General features: G+C 55.1%; 3 protein-coding genes across 7 annotated transcripts in view; 1 reads left to right on the top strand and 2 right to left on the bottom strand.

Annotated features, from left to right (window-relative positions):
• TBC1D10C (TBC1 domain family member 10C) overlaps positions 1 to 212 on the bottom strand; it is an 11432-nt gene extending 11220 nt beyond the window's left edge. The window contains exon 1 of one of the 4 annotated variants that reach the window (XM_027856186.1): positions 88 to 212. The gene's annotated coding sequence lies outside the window, so the exon portion shown is untranslated. The remainder of the gene's footprint in view (positions 1 to 87) is intronic. The other 3 variants (XM_027856184.1, XM_027856183.1, XM_027856185.1) reach the window with 3 other exon arrangements.
• Positions 213 to 1551: 1339 nt separating this feature from the next.
• PPP1CA (protein phosphatase 1 catalytic subunit alpha) lies at positions 1552 to 4104 on the top strand. The gene is made up of 7 exons (XM_027856189.1): positions 1552 to 1655; positions 1855 to 1986; positions 2477 to 2707; positions 2849 to 2953; positions 3119 to 3342; positions 3423 to 3557; positions 3651 to 4104. Exons 1-7 carry the CDS (start codon positions 1601 to 1603, stop codon positions 3759 to 3761), a joined length of 993 nt encoding a protein of 330 aa, XP_027711990.1. The 5' UTR covers positions 1552 to 1600; the 3' UTR covers positions 3762 to 4104.
• A 49-nt stretch (positions 4105 to 4153) lies between these two features.
• RAD9A (RAD9 checkpoint clamp component A) lies at positions 4154 to 6790 on the bottom strand. 2 transcript variants are annotated; one of them, XM_027856187.1, is made up of 11 exons: positions 6698 to 6790; positions 6549 to 6619; positions 6329 to 6460; positions 6129 to 6243; positions 5946 to 6045; positions 5626 to 5735; positions 5412 to 5518; positions 5267 to 5331; positions 5005 to 5121; positions 4577 to 4745; positions 4154 to 4452 (listed from the first exon to the last, which is right to left on the bottom strand). In XM_027856187.1, exons 1-11 carry the CDS (start codon positions 6729 to 6731, stop codon positions 4357 to 4359), a joined length of 1116 nt encoding a protein of 371 aa, XP_027711988.1. In that variant the 5' UTR covers positions 6732 to 6790; the 3' UTR covers positions 4154 to 4356. The 2 variants fall into 2 exon arrangements, with proteins under 2 accessions (XP_027711988.1, XP_027711989.1); XM_027856188.1 differs by lacking the exon at positions 6329 to 6460.
• Positions 6791 to 20383: the final 13593 nt, after the last annotated feature.

Consider the following 20383-nt stretch of genomic DNA (forward strand, 5'->3'; position numbering starts at 1 on the left):
CCCGGGCTGGGCTCAGCCCAGCCGTGCCCATCCCCCTCCTCGCCCCCAGGCCCACCCGTGGGCCCCCTCTGCTCAAGTGACACCTGCCTCACCACAGACAGTCGCTGCTTTGCTCAGCCCCTCACCTCACCTCTGGGGCGCTGGCGCTCTCTCACTTCCTCCCCAGAATCATTTCCTCCTCAGCCCCAGATGAAGCTGGGTAGCCCCTGGGGTGGGGGTGGGGGGCCCATTCTGCCCCTGGCTCCTTCCTGCCCTGGCCCAGCCTCTTGACCCTCCACCTGCCTTTGTCTCCTGCCCCCCACGGACGGCTGGGCTCTCCCCTCCCCATCACCCTGATATCCAGAGAGCTGCCCCCCATCTTGTCTAAGCCGCTTCTGCATCACTTGGGAGAGGCAGGATCTCTCTTCATTTAAGGCAGTACTAGGTTTGCAGTCAGAGGCACCCCACTCTCTGCGACTCAGTTTCTCCCTCTGCAAGTCTAAACTGACAACCTCATGCCTCGGCCCCTCGAGCCCAGGCTAGACTATAGCTGGGCTTCCTCGGACTTCCAGTTCCCACGTGGGGGCCCACAGCCAAGCTAGACCCCCGACCCCCCCCCCCCCCCCCCCCCCGCCCCGGGCACGGAAGGTCCCACTGTCCAGGGTCCTGAAGAGCCCGAGGAGGGCTACCAGCACAGCTGAGGGCCTGCCACGATGGAGGGAGGGGACGGACTTGTTCTGGGGGCTCAGGCGGAGGCCGCGCATCCTTTGGGATGTCCCTTCCTGGGAGGTGCCCCCCCCAGGCTTCCCTTCCTTCCAGCTCCACTTCCCTGCTCTCCCCTTGACCTCCCGCCCCTCCCCCGGGGTCGTCGTCGTCATCATCATCATCATCACTACAGCGAACGTTTGTGTAGCGCTTTAAAGTTTGTAAAGAGCACTGACAGCCCCATTTTACGGACGGGGCAACGGAAGTAGGCAGAAATTGAGAGAGGTGCCAGGGGTCGGGAGCAGCTGGGAAGCGGGCGTATTCGAACCCGCAACTTGGGATCAAAGTGCAGCGCTGTGGGCAAAGCGCCACCTCGCGGCCCATTTCCCTCTTCTTTCTCCGCCTCCCCCTAAGCCCCGCCCCTCTTCCGCCGCAGGCCGCGCCCACTCCTCCTCCGCCATGCTCCCGTTCGCTCTTCATTTCCTGGTCCTGGCCCTCTTCTCGGTTTCTTTTCCGGCTCTGGCTGTAGCCCCTCCCTATCCCTCCTCCTATCGGGGCAGCCCCTTGGCCCATCGGTCCCGCCCCTCTCCTCCTCCTATCCGGGCCGTCGGCTCGCTCGCCGGTCCCACCCCTCGTCTCCTTCTCCTCCAATAGGGGCCGTCCTCCGGCTCGTTGGTCCCGCCCCCTTCCTCCGCCGTCGCCGAGGCTGCTCCCCTCCCGGCCGGCGGGCGGCGCTGTGGCGCGCGGCTCGGGGCGGGGCCTGGGCGGGGGCTGAGGCCGCGGGCAGAGGGCGGAGGGCGCGGCGGCGGCGGCGGCGGCGGCGGAGGCGTGAGCGGGCGGCGGGAGCGGCGGCGGCGGCGGCGGCGGTGGGCACGGGCCGGAGGGACGTAGCCGGGGCCCTCGGGGTGGCGCCGCCATGTCCGACAGCGAGAAGCTCAACCTGGACTCCATCATCGGGCGGCTGCTGGAAGGTACCGGGCGGGGACCGGAGGCCCGGAGGCCCGGAGGCCCGGGCGGGGGCGGGGGGCGGGGGCGGCCGGAAGCGGGGCCGGGGCCCCGCCGGAAGTGGCCGCGGGAGGGGGGCGCCCGGGACAGAGCGGGCCGGGCGGAAGTGCCGCGGGGGCCGGGGGGGGGGGCCCGGGGCGGGCGGGCTCTGAGACCCGTGTCCAGTGCAGGGCTCCCGACCCGGCAAGAACGTGCAGCTGACGGAGAACGAGATCCGCGGCCTGTGCCTCAAGTCCCGGGAGATCTTCCTGAGCCAGCCCATCCTCCTGGAGCTCGAGGCGCCCCTCAAGATCTGCGGTGAGCCCCCAGCCCGCACTCATCGGGCGCCCCTGTGTGCCGGGGGCTGTGCCAGGGCCACAGGTGGCGAGCTTCGGGGCAGAGCTCGCACCCAGGCCCAGCCGGGCCGAGTGCTCGTGGAAGGGACGTACCCGATCCTGAGGGATGAGCCGGGAGAGGGGTAGGAGAGGCCTGGCAGGCGGGTCACGGCCTCTACAAAGGCCTGGAGGTGGGAGATCAGGCCTGGGGCAAGGTCTTGAGCAGTGGAGTGGGGGGGTGTGATTCGGGCCACACCTCTGGTGATCTTTGCAGACCCCTCCCCAGTAGGTCAGGACAAGGCCTGTGACTGGCTGTACAGAGGTGGGCTACCTTGCCGCGCCCTAGGAGCCTTGGGTGGGGGCGGGGGTGGATGGGGCCAGAGTCACCCCAGGCTCAGAAGCCAGCACTCTTTCCTGAGCGGCCCCTCCCAGTCCAGGCCGCCCAATCACCGGACTCCTCTCTCCCAGCGCAGGTGACATCCACGGCCAGTACTACGACCTGCTCAGATTGTTTGAGTATGGGGGCTTTCCCCCGGAGAGCAACTACCTCTTCTTGGGGGACTACGTGGACCGGGGCAAACAGTCCTTGGAGACCATCTGCCTGCTGCTGGCCTACAAGATCAAGTACCCCGAGAATTTCTTCCTCCTCCGAGGCAACCACGAGTGCGCCAGCATCAACCGCATCTACGGCTTCTATGACGAGTGTGAGTGGGGGGACCGGGGCCCCACCCCTTAAGCCTTTCCTTTCCATGCCATACCCTTCCCTTCTCCTCAGGGCTGAGTGGGGATCAGAACCCGGGCCCCGTTAGCAGCCTGTCCTCACCGATCCCTCCCCGCCCCCACAGGCAAGAGACGCTACAACATAAAGCTCTGGAAAACCTTCACGGACTGCTTCAACTGCCTGCCCATCGCAGCCATCGTAGACGAGAAAATTTTCTGCTGTCACGGAGGTGAGGCTTGGGGTAGGGGGTGTCCGTGACCCCAGTTCCTCCGGAGGGTGGGAGGGGCTCAAGCCTTAGGGCCTGAAGTAGGGGATCCCACAAATCCTGTTGACTCAAGCTTGGGCACTGGGCGGGTCAGGGCTGAGGCGCTTAAGAGGAGGCTGCCTTCCCCAGGCCTGTCCCCAGACCTACAGTCCATGGAGCAGATCCGGCGCATCATGAGGCCCACAGACGTACCGGACCAAGGGCTGCTGTGTGACCTCCTGTGGTCAGACCCTGACAAAGATGTGCAAGGCTGGGGGGAGAACGACCGTGGCGTCTCATTTACTTTTGGAGCCGAGGTGGTGGCCAAGTTTCTTCACAAGCATGACCTGGACCTCATCTGCCGAGCGCACCAGGTCGGAGACTGGGGCTGGGGGCAGGACAGCCTGGCCTGGCCCAGAGGGAGGAGTGCTGATTAAGCTTTGCTTTGGCCCAGGTGGTAGAAGATGGCTACGAGTTCTTTGCCAAGCGGCAGCTGGTGACCCTCTTCTCTGCCCCTAACTACTGTGGCGAGTTTGACAATGCAGGAGCCATGATGAGCGTGGACGAAACCCTCATGTGCTCTTTCCAGGTGGGTGAGCCCAGGGCTGGAAGGGAGGGGAACTTTCCCGGAACCAGCCCCCCCCCAGGGCGGCCCCTCTGACCAGCCCCATCCTCTCTGCAGATCCTTAAACCAGCCGACAAGAACAAAGGCAAATACGGGCAGTTCAGTGGCCTGAATCCTGGCGGCCGCCCCATCACCCCACCCCGCAACTCCGCCAAGGCCAAGAAATAGCCATCCCAGGCATGACTGACTGTACAGAAATCCTGGCTCCTCTTGGCGTCTCTGACGCCCAGGAGGGCCTCTAGTTGCAGGGAGCACCAAACCTTGGTGTAATTTTCTTTTATAAAACAAAATCAAATAGAGTCTAATCCCCTCTAGCCCTGATCTGTCTCCCCCCACCCCCGCCCCCACCCCCCAAGCTGGATCCTGGGTGGGGGACCTGGGGAGGGAAGAAGAAAGCTTGAGTCCTGCCTGGGCTCAGCTGCCCTGTCTCTTGGGTCAGGAGGTTATGGGGACACCAGGCTCTGTGCCCTTATCTGGTCTTTTTTGAATAAATGTCAAAGCTGGATTCTCACTGGCCTCCCAGCCTGCCTTTTGTCGAGGAATGAATGGCATGTGCCCGCTTCGGGACTCGGGCATCTTTATTGAGGAAGGAGGTGCTCCCTAGGCTGGCCCCTCTGAGCGCAGGGTAGAAGGGGTGGCCAAGTTCTTTTCCACCTCCATCAGGATCGCCACCCTCCCCAAGCACGAACCAGGCAGGCAGGAGCAAAGCTGGACTTTGCTCCTGAGGAGGTGACACGGCCGTTGGTGTCCCCGAGAGCAGGCTTCAGCCCTCCCCCTCACTGTCTTCTGCTAATACCGGGTTGGGCTCACAGGGGGGTTCCGTCGGGGCCAATACTGAGCCGAAGAACAAGGAACGGAACTAGGACCAGAGAGAAAAGCAGCATTGAGAACAGGCCGTGCACCAAGCTGGGCCACAAGCGCCAGAGCGGAAGAGCCCGCCTCCCCGTGCCCCCTGGGGAAAAGACAAGGGACCATTCGTTCACCTTTTTTAGGGGAGGGGTCCCAGGCACCACATTGGGCTCTGCCTCCTCTTCTTCAGACAGAGGAGAAGGGGTGCGGGGGGCCGCCATTGCCCCTTCACACACAGTAGTTTCCACGGCGATCATGTAAGAGTCAATGTCGTCACTGGCAAAGTCGTCCAGGTGTGCTGTGCTGAGGGGGGAAGGCCCAGAGCTGAGGATGGGGTGTTTGGCCGGCTCTCCCTGAAAAGCACCCCACCCACTGGTGTCACCAGGCTTTAACTGAACTCGGGAAGAGGACAGGTCCTGGAGGCAGGAGGCTGGACCAGAGCTAGGCCACAGGGTCCTATGTGTCCCGTGTGCCGTGACCGGAAGGCCTCAGTCTGGACGGTGGCTAAGGCCAGCCCTGCCCCCGCTAAGGAGGGGGGGATGCCGAGGACAGCCTTCCTCACCTGTGAGCCCCCTGCCCAGGTCGGCAAGGCTCCTGAGAGCAGAGGTCAGGCTCAGAGAGGGTGGCCAGGACAAAGTGGCCGTCCAGCAGGGAATCCTCAATGGTGAAGATGGCCGGCCTGGTGGGGAGGGATGAGAACCACGCTTGGCCACTTGGCATGAGCAGAGGGCTCCTGCCCCTTCCCACAATCTCTCCCTGCCCTGCCCTGAGCTGCGCCCAGTTCCCGCCCGTCTGAAGGGCAGACGGGGAAGAGTCCAGGGTACCTGCCAGGAACGTCAAAGTGGATGTTGAGGGGCAGGTTGGCAGACTCCGCAAAACTCAGGAGACCCTGGAAGAACAGACGCGGACGTCAGAGCGGGGCTGGTGCAGGGACGGGTCAGGCGGGGTGGGGGCTGAGGGGGGCCTCACCCGAAACTCCTTGAGGCAGAAAGTGATGGCCGCTCCCTCCTGGGCCCGCAGCTGCTGGAATTCCTCCTCGCTGAGGCTCATCTCAGTCATCATGGCCTTGGCAGCATCTTGGGGCAGGACGCGAGGCCTCTATCCCAGCCCCCCAACCCACCGCGGCACCCCAACGGCTCTCCCGAGGAGAAGCCCGCTTCCCCCGCCCTCCTCCCTGGCTCACCTGTGTCCTCCTCCAGGTAGCTCCGGAAGACGACTCTGCGGCCCCGGCTCACGCCCAGCGTCACCTCTGAGAGCGCTGGGGAGAAGGGCGCCACAGCCTCCACCAACACCCTGTCCAGAGGCACAAGGGGCCCGGGCTGCTCAGCCCCGGCCCACCCTGCCGGAGCCCAAGTGCCGCTGGTGGGTCAGAGGTCGGAGGGACTGCCCGCGTAGGAACGGGACAGCAGGAAAGGGCATCCCGAATGGCCCATTTTACAGATGGGAAAAGCAGCCCCAAGGGGGAGGTCGCTCACCCTGGCCGCCCCCGCCCCCCCAGCTCACCGGGCCGGGGCGCGGAGCAGGTGCGGGCACTGGGCCGGGTCGAAGATGGCCTGGAGGGACTCGCACTCCTGGAAGGCCAGGTTGTACGTCTTGGTCACACCTGGGGGGCGCGGCAGCACGTGATGAGTGGGGGGGGGCACGGCGCTTTGGGCCCCGCCCCCTCCCCGCCCGCCCCGCACCCACCGTGCTTGCAGTGCAGCTGGATGACCAGGCGGCTGCTCTCGGGGCTCAGGGCGATGCAGCAGCGCTCCACCGTCTTCTCCAGCGCCGCCAGCGAGCGGAACACGGACAGGAAGGACTGGCGGGGGGCACGGCGCGGCCATCAGCGCGGCGGCGGGCGCGCCCCCGCCCCACCCCTCCCCCGGCCCGCCTCGAGCCCCCACCTTCATGAGGACCTTGCAGCGCGGCGGCTGCGCCTGCGGGGGCCGGGCCGCCTGGTAGCGCTGGAAGAAGAGCGGTGCGAAGAGAAAGCACGCGAAGGCCGAGCGCGACGCGTTCACCGTGCGCAGCGAGAGCTGCGGGAGGTCAGGGGTCAGGGATCAGGGGTCAGCGCGCCCAGCCCCCCCCACCCCACCCCACCCCCTCGCTCGCGCGCCCCCTTACCCCGTTCTCCATCGGCTCGAGGTATAGCTCGTCTCCGATGCGCGACAGCGAGTGCGCGGCCTTACCCAGCACTGCGGGAGGGGAAGGGGGTCAGAGGGCAGAGGCCATGACCTCCGACCCCGCCCCGGGCGCCCTCGCCCCACGCTTACCCCGCACATTTCCCCCGGTCACGAGGCACTTCATGTCGCCCGACCCAGCCTCCCCCCGCCTCCTGCCCTAGGCCGGCCCGGCCTCGGCGCCGTAGGCCGGCTCCTTTCCCGCACACTGGGCCTCGGTGCCGTGCCGGCCCGCCTCGCCCTCTCATTGGACCGTGCGCCGCCGACGCAGGCACCTCCGTCACGTGGGCAAGAAGCCAACCTATCCTCGCCGCGGCCCGCACCACGTGACAACGACCCAGCCGAACCTCTCGTGTCACGTGACGAAACAGCCGCGCCTCCGCGGGGCGACCTCGTCACGTGACCTGAGCCGGGCTCGGGGCGACGTCGCAATGCCCCTCCTGCTCGGGGGTGTGGTCTCCGGATAGCCACGCCCCTAAAGGGTGCGTGCGCAGAGGCCTCCGTTCTCTCCACGGAGCCTTGGGTCTACTCTTTACAACGCCTGAGTCCTCCTCAAGTGCCCATCGTGCAGATTCAGAAACTGAGGCTCTAAACTGTGAAGAAACATACCCTGAGCCCTGGGAAAGGCTGTGATCGGAGTTCTCGTGCCTTTCGAAGTTATTTTTCTCAAAAATGTTATCCTTACCTATTATCTTACTATAAATTGTTCTCCTTTAGGGCAGGGGCTGTTTTTCATCCCTGTACCCTCGAACTCAGCACAGCGCCCACCATGCAGTAGGTGCTTAATAAATGCTTGTGGAAAGAATGAGGGAATGAACGAATAAATGCTAGCCCTCAAGGAAAGGTTGCTTTTTAAAAAATAGTGGCATTTGTAGATAACAGGGCAGAGACATCAGTAAATCACATTTCTCTGTCTCCCCAGCAAATGACCCCCACTTCCCAGAGGAGGTGGGGGGGCCTGGGCCTTTCCTGGGGGCTGGGGGAAGCCCCTGGCACATGACTTCTGTCTGCTCAGTGCAATCAGGGACAGGTGGGGAGGGGGCTGGAGAGCCCCTGCAGAGACTGCCACCCCTAGGCACGTTGGCTGATTTTGTCCAGGCCGAGTTCAGCCGCTCAGGGGTGGCAGTGACCACGGAGGAGCATGAGGGTGACCCTGGAGGCACGGACAAGGGGTGGAGAATCCTCCCTCAACCATCTGCTCACCTCGGGGGAAGAAGGGAGGAAGGTAGAGCCAGAGCAGGGAGGGAGGGAGGTTGAGGGAAGGACCTTCCAGAGCAATGATCCCCTTAGGGTCAAGTTGGGTTGAGTCAGTAAGCGCTCATGAGGAGCACCTCTTAGCCAGGTCTTGTGCAGAGGGATGCAAAGAAAGGCCCCAAACAACCCATTCTTCTGTGGAGAAGCACTCCAGCAGGGGTGGCAACATTCACCCAAGGAATATGCACCATAAATTGGGGACCTTCTTGGAAAGGAGGCTCAGGAGGGGGAGGGAAGCCTTCTTGAAGAAGGTAGGAAGCCAGAAGGCAGAGATGAGGTGGCAGAGTGGACCAGACACGGGGCGGCCAGAAAAAATGGCGGGAGCCCAGAAATGGAGGGTCTTGTTGGTGGAACAGCTAGGAGGCTGGGGGGGGGGGGCGGTCAGGGAGTGAGGTGTAGGGAGACAGGAAAGGGAGGAGGGGCTGGTGACGAAGGGCTAGGAATGCCAGAGAATTCATAGGGAGCCGATGGGCTTTATTGAGTAGCAGTGACAAGGGCAGACCTGAGCTTTAGAATGACCCACTTGGGAGCTAGCTAGGCTAGATTAGAGTGCTTGATGAGCATGGCGTACCTTCTTCCTGTCCTTTACCCAGAACTCTCCATCTCCTGTCTCCGTGGCTGCCCCCCATGCCTGGAACACACACTCTCCTCAACTCCGCTCTTAGACTCTAGTTTCCTTCAAGGCTTAGCTCACCTTCTGCATTGGGCATCTTCCCTGATACCCCCAGCCTCTAGTGTCCAAACCCCTCCCCACATTATCTTATATCTACTTTGTAATCCCTGTTTTAAGGGTGTGCAGTACTTAAGACTTCAGCAAAGGCAGAGACAATGAAAGGTAACCTTCAGCCCCTTTCCCTTATACTTGAAGCATTCCACACCTGGGAAAGGATTCTGAGGCCTCAGTAAATCAATGGAACATGAAAAAGCCAGCAGAGACAGTGAACTTGCCCCTAGGGCACAGACTTCTGATCCCAGCTCTTTATTTTGTATAAGACCCAACAGGAAATTCGGGAAGTGTAACTGGCCAAAGTTCTAGTGTGACCCAAGCTCTGAACCAGGAAGAAGTGTTGCATGGCACCTCTCCCCAGTCTGGCAGATGACAAACCTCACAGCAGAAGCCGCGAAGCTTCTGTCAGTCTCCAGATAAAGGTCTCTACCCTGTCTGAAGGAGCCCAGTATCACTCAGCCAAGCTTGAGCTGGAGACAGTGGAGGCTGGGGTTGCCCGTGGTGGGGTCCACTGGACTGGCACTACCCTGGGCACCATCCTGCCCAGTCCTACGTGGTAGCAGATGGACCCCTCCAGTGGAAGCACCACACCCTTCATTGAAATGCCCTGTCCTGCAGGGATCCTGTCCGTCGTTGTGCCCACTCCTGAACGCTTAGGTAGGCCCTTCCATTCTGGAGTTGTGAGTTGCCTACCACATGTGTTCCTGCACACACACCTGTCTACATTGTGCTTTGTTTGTGATCACTCTGCCATAAGGAAGCACACTAGTGGGGGCTCATGAACTGTGACATTAGTAGTCACCCTTAGAATCAATGAGAAAAAGGGGGAAGGAAGCCCCAACCCCAACCCTTGTCTTGCAATAGCACTTCTCAAATTATACTCCAACAATCTGGCCAGAGAAGTCAATGGAAGGAACAGGTTAGGTGCGCAGTACACAGAAGCCAATAGGCACAATATCCTGGTCTTTGATAAGCCCAAAGATCCCAGCTACTGGGGCAAGAACTCACTATTAAATAAAAACTGTTGGGAAAATTGGAAAGTAGTCCGGCAGAAGCTAAGATACAGACCAACATCTCACACCATACACAAAGATAAACTCCAAATAGGTGTGTAACAGACACGAAGGGTGACATCATAGAGAAGCGTAGAAGAAATTACCTGTCAGATCTGTGGATGGGGGAAAAGGTCATTACCAAACAAGAGATAGAGAGGTTTACAGGAAGGAAAATGGATAATTTTGATTGCATAAATCAAAAAGGTTTTGCACAAACATAATCAAAAATCTTTGCAGCAAATTTCTCTGATAAAGGTTGCATCTCTAAGGTATATAGAGAACTGAGCCAAATTAAAAAGAATCATTTTCAAATTGATAAATAGTCAGTGGATAGAGCGCTGGGTTTGGAATCAGGAAGACTCATCTTCCTGAGTTCAAATCTGGCCTCAGGCACCAGCTGTGTGACCTTGGGCAAGTCACTTGACCTGTTTGCCTCAGTTTCTTCATCTCTAAAATGATCTAGAGAAGGAAATGGCAAACCACTCTAGTATCTCTGCCAAGAAAACCCCCAAAGGGGTCGGAGAGAGTCAGACACAACGGAACAATGACAAAGGATGTGAAGAGGTTATTTTCAGATAGCCATTTTAAATAATGCTCTTGGGGCAGCTAGGTAGCGCAGTGGATAGAGCACTGGTCCTGGATTCAGAAGGACCTGAGTTCAAATCTGGCCTCAGACATGTAACACTTACTAGCTAGCTGTGTGACCCTGGGCAAGTCACTTAACCCCATTGCCCCCAAAATAAATAAATAAATAAACTTAAATTATATAATGCTCTTGATCACTAATAATTAGAAAAATGCAAATTATAAATTAAAACAACTCTGAGATGCCACCTCACACTCCTCAGTTTGGCTAAGCTGACAAAAAAAGGGAAATGACAAATGCTGGTAAAAAGCAGGTAATTAAATACACACCACTGGTGTTGTGAACTGCACTAATCAATCTGGAAAGCAATTTGGAACTCTATAAAACTGTGCCTATTTTTTGACCTAGCCATACTGATACTAAAGAGATCAAAGAAAGAGGGAAAAGACCCATATGTACAAGAAAATTTCTAGCAGCTTTTTTTGTGGTGGCAAAGAACTGGAAACTGAGGGCATGCCCATCAGCTGGGGAGTGGCTGAACAAATCTTGGTATATGATCGTGGTGGGATATTATTGTGCTACAAGAAATGAAGAAAGGGGACGGAGCCAAGATGGTGGTGTGAAAGCAGGGACTCACCTGAGCTCTCCCTCAAAGCCCTTCAAATACCTTTAAAAAGTGACTCTGGACTAATCCTAGAGCAGCAGAACCCACAAAGAGACAGAATGAGGCAGATTTCCAGTCCAAGACAACCTGGAAGGTAGACAGGAAGGGTCTGTTGCACTGAGCTGAGAGAGGAGCGCAGCCTAGCGCAGTCTGAGTGAGCACAGACCGGCTCCCAGCAGCCCCGGGGACTGAATTATGGGCAGCAGTGGTGGTTCGGGGACTTCTCAACCCACAAATGCCAAAGACAACTTGGAAGGTCCGTAGCAAAGGTCTGTCAGACCTGGGTGGGAGGGGAGCGCGGTCCAGCCTCAGCCCCAGCAAATCAGGAGCAGGCCGTGGGAATGACTGAATCGGAAGCAGCCTCGGCTGCTCCTGGAGCTATCAGCCCACAGATGGAATATTTGAAAGTCACCTATTTCAACTTCCAGGAGCCAAGATGGCAGAGTAAGCAGTCAGTCACTCTCATCCTCCCTTATTGTCCTTGAAAAACCCAGAGAATATCGCCCCAGGAAAAATCCTGGAATAGTAGAGGCAGCAGAAAGAGGAGATATAGCAGTCTTTTAGCTCAGGAGGCTAGGGGGGTTAACAGGAAAGGTCCCTCTTGCTGTGGCTGAAGGGGGCGGGTATGGGACGGGAGGTGTCCCAGCAAGCCCCTCTTCAGCAAACCACCAGGAGATCCTGAGCCCCAGGGTGGTGGAGCAGGCACACAACAGCCACCACCACCACCAGCTCCAGCTCAGCACCAGGTAAACTATCAGATGCCTACAGCCTCCAACTGCCAGCACCTGAGGCCCCAGCACACAAAACCAATAACCCAAGAAGCCTGGGTCAGTGCCCCTGTGCCCCAGAAGTAGAGACCAACTTTAAAAGCCAGGAAAAAGGCAAACGACATGAGCAAAAAGAAACACAGAAAAACAATGACCGTAGAGAAGAATCTTGGTGACAGGAAAGATTAAAACACAAATTCAGGAGAGGACAACACTGTCAATATACCCACATCTGAAACCTCAGAGAGGAATATGAACTGATCTCAAGGCCAAAAAACCTTCTCGGAAGAGCTCAAGAAGGATTTTAGAAGTCCAATTAGAGAGGCAGAAGGAAAATTGAACAATTCCTTTAAAAATACAATTGACAAAATGGAAAAAGAAGACTACTCCTTAAAAAGTAGAATTGGTCAAATGGAAAAGGCAAAAACTAACTGAAGGGCAGCTAGATGGCATAGTGGATAGAGCACCGGCCCTGGAGTCAGGAGGACCTGAGTTCAAATCTGACCTCCAACACATAACACTCACTAGCTGTGTGACTCTGGGCAAGTCACTTAACCCCCCCAAAAAAAAATTAAAATAAAAAAAAAAACCAAGAATGAGATCCATACAAAGAACAAAAAGAAACATTAAAAAAAACTAACTGAAGAAAATAATTTTAAAAATTAGAACTGGGCAAGAAACGATGAAGGGAATAGATCCAGAAAAACCTGGGAAGACTTGCATGAACTGATGCAGAGAGAAGCAAACAGATCAAGGAGAGTAATTATACAGTAACGACAATATTATGGAGATAATCAGCTTTGAGAACTCTGATCAACACAATGATGCTATCCACCACCAGACAGTGAGCTGATGGGCTCTGAGTGAAGATTAAAACATATTTTCTTCCCTTCCTTTCTTTCTTTCGTTGGAACATGGCTGATGAGGGAATTTATTTTATATGACTTTGTATTTGTAATGGGTTTTGTTTTTCTAGCCTTTTCAAATGGGGGGGGAGGGAAGAGAGAGAATTCAAAAATGAAAATAAAATAAAATTTAATTAGAAAAAAAATACACTTGTTACTTAAAAAAAAGGTAGTCACCCAATGAATTACTCCTAGAACCAAAGGTAGCAGTTACCTGCTCTGGAGAACTAGCCTGCCATGTGAGTGCCAGTAGGGGCAGTGAGCCAAGACAGGGAGTTATATGTACTTGACATTTACTAGTTGTGTGACCCTGAGCATGTCACTTCACCCTGTTTGCCTCAGTTTCCTCAACTGTTAAAATGAGCTGGAGAAGTAAATGGCAAACTAATCCAGCATCTTTGCCGAGAAAACCCCAAATGGGGTCAGAAATAATAAATTTCTGGGACTTTGGTTATGTCTTTGTATCTCCAGCACCTAGGATAGCACCTGGCACACAACAGTTGCTTAATAAATGCTTGATTGGTTATGATCAAAGGGGGTGATTTCAGAATCAAAGATCATAGAGGTGATAGAGCTTGGATTGATAGCGAAGTCTAAGGTGAGAGCGCCCCGTCCTTCCCTCCTTCAGTTTCGCACAGTCATGGCCTGGTCACCGTGGGACAGCATTTCTTGGTCCCTTTCTCACCTTTCAGAGAAAGCAAAGGCATCCATCTCTAAGGCAGCTTCCAGAAAGGCTGGCCTCAAGGGGATCTGTTGTGGAGGTGACCGTGAGAACTCCCATTCTTGGACTTTGCCTGGCCTCCACTGAGTCACCACCTCCAGGCCCAGAATGACCTGGTGCCTCATGCTCTGGGAAGCCCAACAAAGGGGACTTTTCAACCGGTGCTGATGCTGCTTCCCCTGCTCCCAAGGCCTTTCCACACAGCCCCTGGGCGCCCTGTTCTGGGAATGGCTCTTGGCTGACATTGTTGATGAATGATCTGAGAAGCTTGCCCACCAGGGATGTTTTTCTTTGGTCTCAGCAACTCACAATGACTATCTATGAATAAGCATATGGAGGGGCTGCTATTGGCCCGAGTAGGGAGGAAATATACACTCAATGGGACATTGATCTGCAAGAAGAGAGAATTAGCTCCATGCTGACCTCACAGGGAAAACTCCGAGTTGTCAGATGGCTGGCAGGCCACTGATGATGGCAGGCCACTGATGAGCTCCTTGGCCCGAGAGAGTCACTTAGTTTCCATTCCATTCAACCAACATTTAGTATAGACAGTACCTGCTATGTCCAAGTGACTTTGAAAGGAAGAGATTACCCCAATGCTTGATAAGGTTCTCCTCCCCATCTCTGACATTTGACATTCCAAGGTCTCTCCCACTTTTGACATTCTATCCCCAAATCTGAGAATTGGAAGGGACCTCAGTACCCATCTGATCCAACCCATACCCAAACAGAATCTAAGACATGCCCAGGGGTGTGCTCATAAATATTTAATAACCACCTGTCTGAAAAGGTATGACACACTTTTTAGTTTAATTTGCATTATTTTCTTAAGTCTAGGAAACAATAATAATAAAATAATAATGAAACAATCAATTAAGCCCCAATTTGTAGTGTTTGCCTATTTCTGAGGTTTAAATGCTCACGCTTGAAATTGAATAATCAGTTTAAGAGCCAATAAAGTCTGCCTAAAGACCTCCAATGACGAGGAGGCAGTCTCTTCCCCTCAGGAATCGTTTCCTTAAGCATCAAGTCCAAAGTTGCCTCTTTGTATCTTCCCCACACTGTTCCTAATTTTGCCTCCTGGGGCCCTTTTTCACACCAGAGCCCCTCCAGTCCACAGAGAGCTGTCTTCTTTTCTCCATGCCTAACCATCCCTATCCCTATTTCTTTCACTCAGTCCTCCCGTGACAGAGAGTCAAGATCCTCCACCATCCTGGGTGCCCTCCCCTGGCTGCTCCCCAACTTCTTTTGTTTATAATTTCATTTTTTTATTTTTATTTTTATCTTTTTAGGCAATTAAGGTTAAGTGACTTGTCCAGGGTCACACAGCTAGTATGTGTCAAGTGATTAGTCTGAGGTCGGATTTGAACTCAGGTCCTTTTGACTCCAGGGCTGGCGCTTTATCCACTGCACCACCTAGCTGCCCCTGCTCCCCAACTTCTTTATCAAAATTCTTCTCAAACTGTGGTGCCCAGAACTGAATACGAGCCTTTTCTGATACAAGAAGGCGTGAGCACTTTTGGGCTCCCCCACTAACCTGCTGCCTCATCCAGTGTGAGGTATGCTAGAATTTTGTGATTATAGTCCTACATGCTGCCCAACCTAACCATGACATCCACCTTCAGGTACTTGTGATTTTTTGAACCTGAGTGTAAGACTTGGCATTTACCCCTATTGAATTTCATCTAATTAGATTTAGCTCATTGCTCTCGCCTGCAAATCTTTTTTGAGTCCTGACTCTGTCATCCAATGTACTTGTGAAGGTCCCTCCCTGGGTCTGTTGTCTTGTGATTTTTGAAGATCCCGAGACAGGTCACGCCAATGGGAGGGATTTCAGTGCTCTGGAGGGCATAGGGGCTGGGGTGTGATGGGCGGGGAGGGTATGAGTTTTTTCAAGGGAATGGACCAGGAAGGTCAATCCTGTTTAGTTCAGAAAGGCACTGGTGGGTCATGGAGGGGTGGAGTCCTGGCTGAAGAGGGTGCACATAGACTCACTGAAACCTGGATCACCACTGCTATGGGAGCCTCCTTAGAGCTGGAAAGAGGTAAGTTTAGGACAAATTAAAGGCAGCTCTACTTCTCACAGTGGGGGAGGAAACTGATGGAACTCATTATCCTAAGATGTGGTCCAGGCTGGAAACAGAAATAGTTTCACAAAAGGTTTAGATAAATCCCTGGATGACAGCCCCATTAATGAGTTAGTGAGGGAACCACGAGGTTGGGGCCCATGCCTCCCAAGGGAGGGCAACCTTGGCCTTGCCAACACCAGCCCTGGGGGCACCATCAGAGAAAGGCTCCGCTGGAACTGAGAGCTAGCCAAACCCTCCCTGCTGTCAGTGGCTTCACTTGATGCTCGGAGGGAAGCAGGACATGTAGATTCTCTTCATTTTATAGATAAGGAAAATGAGTTTCAGAGAGAGAAAGTGCCTTGCCCAGGGGGCACAGCCTTAGTATGACAGTTCAGGGCTCTCACTCAGACTTCCACACTCTGTCTCAAGTCCACCAGAACAAGCAGCCCCTCGAGGACTTAGGGTGATGAAAATAATAATAACCTAAATGCATGCAGTGCTCTAAAGTATGGAAAACATCATCCCAGGAGAGCTCATTGAGTCACAAAAGCCCGTGAAGTAGGAAATGCACGTTTTATTTATGAGGAAACAGGCTCAGAAAAAATGAGTGTCAAACGAAGAATTTGAACTCAGATCTTCCCAATTCTAAGCATCCGATGGGCTAAAGCAGGCCAGGTTTCCAAGGATAATTCTGTCTTTCTACATTTACCTCATTCCTTTTTTGGGCAATGTTGGGGGACAAAGACGGAGCTCGGGCTAAGACTTGGCCGGGACGATCCCCTACAAGGCCAGAAGAGGGCAATAGACACCATCGCTACCTCCAGGTCCCTCACAGTTTGCTCATCCCTCCTTCAAGGCAACCAGTCATTGAGGAGGAACGTTGTGCTGTGTGGCCAGACCTAGGTGAAGTCCTGGGATGATGAGAGCATAAAATCCTCCCACCCTGGTTAGAGAGATAAAAGCATTTGTTCGTTGTTTCATTCATTCAGCAGCGACAAAGGTGTATCAGCAGGGATAAGCTTGCCCCCCCCCCCCAATGCTCCAGCCCTGGGAAGGTGAAAAGATCCCACACAAGCACAGGTAATAAACAGGGAGCTTGGCATCCAATGACGAGGAGGATTTGTCATTCTTGCAACCAGCTCATCTCAGGGGGCCCTGGCGACTCAAAACATCACAGGAATCTCCAAACCCTGCGTGGACAATGGGAAATGTAAAGTAGACCCTCGAATAGCAGGCTCCCTGCCCAAAAGTCTCCTCCCGCACCAGTTCAACTCCTGATGTGAGAATTCAGAAGGAGGGGAGGCTTAGGAGCCAGAGCCCTGGGCTCTGGGGAGGACTAGCACCCCTATCCCACCCCCAGTCAGGGGAGCCAGCTGGTGAGCAGAGGCAGGGCAGAATGTAGACTCCCCTTCCATCTTGTCCCACTTTTGGCTTCCACGGCCACCATCCTGCCTCTCTGATTACCCCCAGCTCCAGCCCTGCCTCCTACAGTAAGCTCTTCCTGACACTCCAGCCCTTAGAGACATCTGGTGGTGCTTGCAATGTGCCTATGTGTCCCCCGATTCTATAAGCTGCTCAGGGGCTGGGATCACACTTCTTTGACTAAGCCTCCAGTGGGTACCTAGTAGAGGCTGGCTGATGGGCCGATTTTCTGTCTCTTCCCCTTTCAGGATGCTACCTCCCCCTCCATAACCTCAGGAAGGCTGTACCTGGCCCTGGCTCCACCTTCCTGGGGCCCCTGGCCCCTAAGGAGGCCCAGGCAATGTGCAGGTTGGCAAGAGAAACCTGGGGAGGGAGGGAAGGAGGAGAGGATCGGGTGGCAGCCAGTGACTCAGCACTTCAGGATAAGGATCTCCCCCCCCCCCCCCCCTTCCCCCGAAAGGGGACCCCCACCCCCTACCAGGGGAGACCGAGTCATGAACCCCGGGGCGGTAGGCTGGCTGGGCAGAGGAGAATGGATTTGGACCTGGCACAGGTGGCAGGGGAAGGGGGGGGGTGTTCCTACATTCCTGCATTCAGGACCCACCCACCCGAAGAGATGGAGCCCAATAGAGAAGGGAAAGAGAGAGGAGGGAGTCTCCCAGCTCAGATTCTTTTGCTAAGCTGGGGAGAGGTCAGGGAGGGCCTGGGTTGGTCCAGGTGTTTGTGTCAGGGCCAGGGGGGACACGGGGCAAGGCAGAAGGTGAGCTAAGCAGAGGCCCTGCTGCCTGCCCCATGGGGTTTCCGGTGACATCACAGTCAGCCCAGGGCAAGGCAGGGCTGGCAGCCCTTGGCTCCTGGCTCCTTCCCTCCTTGGGAAAAGGGAAAGTGTGTCAGGGCTGGCAGCCACAGGAATACATTCCTGATGGGTTTCCTTCCCCTCCCAGCCTCCCCACCCTCCTGCCCTCAGCTGCCTCAGTCACTGCTGGCACGCCACCCCAAATGCCAACAGTCTCATGAGCTGAAACCTCCAAGGAGGGAAAATGTCAGCCGGGAGGGGGGGGTAGCTGAGGGAGCACCCCTGCAGCAGCATCTCTAGGGACTGCCAGGTTTGGGCCCTGGACACCTGGGTCCTTCGAGAGAGAAACTCCCCACCTCAACTGCTGCCCTGGAAACACCAGCCTGACAGGGATGGGCAAGGCTTTCAAGCCATCTCACCAAGAATTCTCCCTTCCCGGCCCAATCCTTCTCACACACCACCTTGTTCTGTACTTGTTAGAGGACCTGAAGGGGCCTGAGGCACACAGGGGCCAGTCAACTCCTCCCATTCCCCAGATTAGGACACTGAGACCTAAGGAATGGACACTGACTGTCATCAGAGGAGCAAAGACATGACCCCAGGCTCCTCGACTCCAAATCAGGCGCCCTTTCCTCCCTCATGCTTCGCTTCTGTTTAGCTATGCTCATTTCTTATTCCAATCCTGGGGCACCTCCAGATATCAGGAGACCCAGAGCTGGAGCATGGCTCTGCAAGGACAGAACTGGCTCCCCAGGCACAAGACGGAGGGGGCATAGGAGCTGGCTGTTCCAAAGATGTTGGGGGAGGAGACGCAGACCCTCAGGGCAGGGCGGAAAGAAGCCTGATGGCCAGGCTGGAGTGGAGATGAGAGGGGGGAGGGACAGCATCCATATGGTCCTCAGATGAGGCTGTACACCACACCTGGGCGAAAAGAGGAATTGAGAGAATTCAAGAAGCAAACAGCTCCAAATCTGCCACAGGGAACGTAATTAACAGGATGTGCTGGGCCTCTCCCTTTCTCTCTCCTTCCTCTTTGTCCCTCTCTCTTCTCTCTGCCTCTGTGTCTCTCCTCCCTCTTTCTATTTCCCTGTCTCCCTCTCCTCTCCCTTTCTTTCTCTCTCTCCTTCCTCTCTGTCTCTTCCTCCTCTCTCTCCTTCCTGTCTCTCTTCTTGTCTTTCCTATTTCTCTCTTCTCCCTTTCTTTCTCTCTCTGCCTCTGTGTCTCTCCTCCCTCTTTCTATTTCCCTGTCTCCCTCTCCTCTCCCTTTCTTTCTCTCTCTCCTTCTCCTCTGTCTCTCTTCCTCCTTTCTTTCACTTCTCCCTGTCTCTGTCCTTCTCTTTCTCTTTCTCCTTTTCCTTTTCTTTATTCTCTCTTTCCCTCTCCTTGTCTTTCTCCATCTCCCTTCTCCCTTTCTTTCTGTTCTTCCTCTCTGTCTCTCCTCATCTTTCCCTGTCCCCCTCACTAGTACTCTCCTTCTCTCAGCTCCAAACAATAAGCTAACCATTTCTTGTCTTGTCTTAACGATAATTTCATTTGTCAAAAGGTGACAGAACCAGTAACAGGAACTTCTTCACTCCACATCTGCTTCTCTCCAATGAGGAAGAATTGACGATGGGACAGAAATGACAGGAGCCTTCTGTTTCCTGAGCATGGGCTGACATGAATAAGATGCCCTTGGTTATGGGAGAGCAGATTTCCAAGGCCTCGGAGAAAGGGTAGGGAGGATCCCATGGCCTAAAAGTCTATATGGGAAGTTAGCCAAGGAGGAATGGAAAGCTCTCAGTGATGAAATTCTGGAGACACAAAGGGAAAGTTCTGATGGGGAAAAGAAATTGTGGACAAAGACTGATGTGGTTGTACAGGGAACTCACCAACTACCTTGGATTTTTGGCAGCCTTGTGTGACAGACAGAAGCAAGGACATATACAAGAAGAGAAGATAAATAAATATATCACGGCACAGGATGGCGAGAACAGAGTCAGGAGTGCTAAGGTGGAGAGCAAACTGAGGCTTGAGAAGAAGCCAAAGCTAATGAGAAAGGGGTTTTTAAGGCACATTGGGAGAAGAAGGAGCTCAAGAAGGGAGATGGCCGCAAAGAGAGACCACTTCGGGGTGACGGGGAGTGAGAGCCGGCAGAGCTGCCCAAAGCTCACTTCTTTGCTTTCTTTTCTCTACAAAGAAGGAGGATCTTTGCCCCAGGAAGGGCAGACTAAAAATGCCTTCTAGAGCATGGAGACCCAGACTGAGTAAGGAGACAGGAGGGGAGCCGGGGCTCCCCTGGAATGCTCACACCCCCAGGCTCTGGTGAACCACACCCTCCAGCTGTCAGAGGACCAGGAGATGTTCCCGAAAGGTACTGGGGAACAGATGTTAGAGAAGAACCCTAATGGTCCGGCTGTCTTCTGCCCTGACCAGAGCACACCTGGAGGCCTGGCGTCTGTTCTGGGAACCAATGTCTTAGGAAGAATGTTGGTCTAGCAGACAGTTTTCAGAAGATAGCAACCTGGATGGGGAGGAGCCTTGAGATTATGCCACATGAAGATGGACCAGAAGAAATGAAAATGTCTGACCCGGAGGAAAAGAAAGCCAGACAAGGGTTGGGCTGGTTCAGTGGGCCCTAGAGGCTAGAACCAGAATTAGTACAAATAGATCAATGAGGGCCCAAGGAAAGGAAACCAGAGCTGTCCCAAAGTGCCAAGAATGGGCTATTGCCTCAGAAAGTTCCCCTGCACTGGAGGTCCACGTGCAAAGTCTGGGTGACCATTTAGAAATGTAACAGAAAGTATGTGAATTGAATGGAATATTATTACTGT

This window comes from Vombatus ursinus, unplaced genomic scaffold (genome assembly GCF_900497805.2).
Source record: "Vombatus ursinus unplaced genomic scaffold, bare-nosed wombat genome assembly UNPS02011369.1, whole genome shotgun sequence".
Classification (NCBI taxonomy): domain Eukaryota; kingdom Metazoa; phylum Chordata; class Mammalia; order Diprotodontia; family Vombatidae; genus Vombatus; species Vombatus ursinus.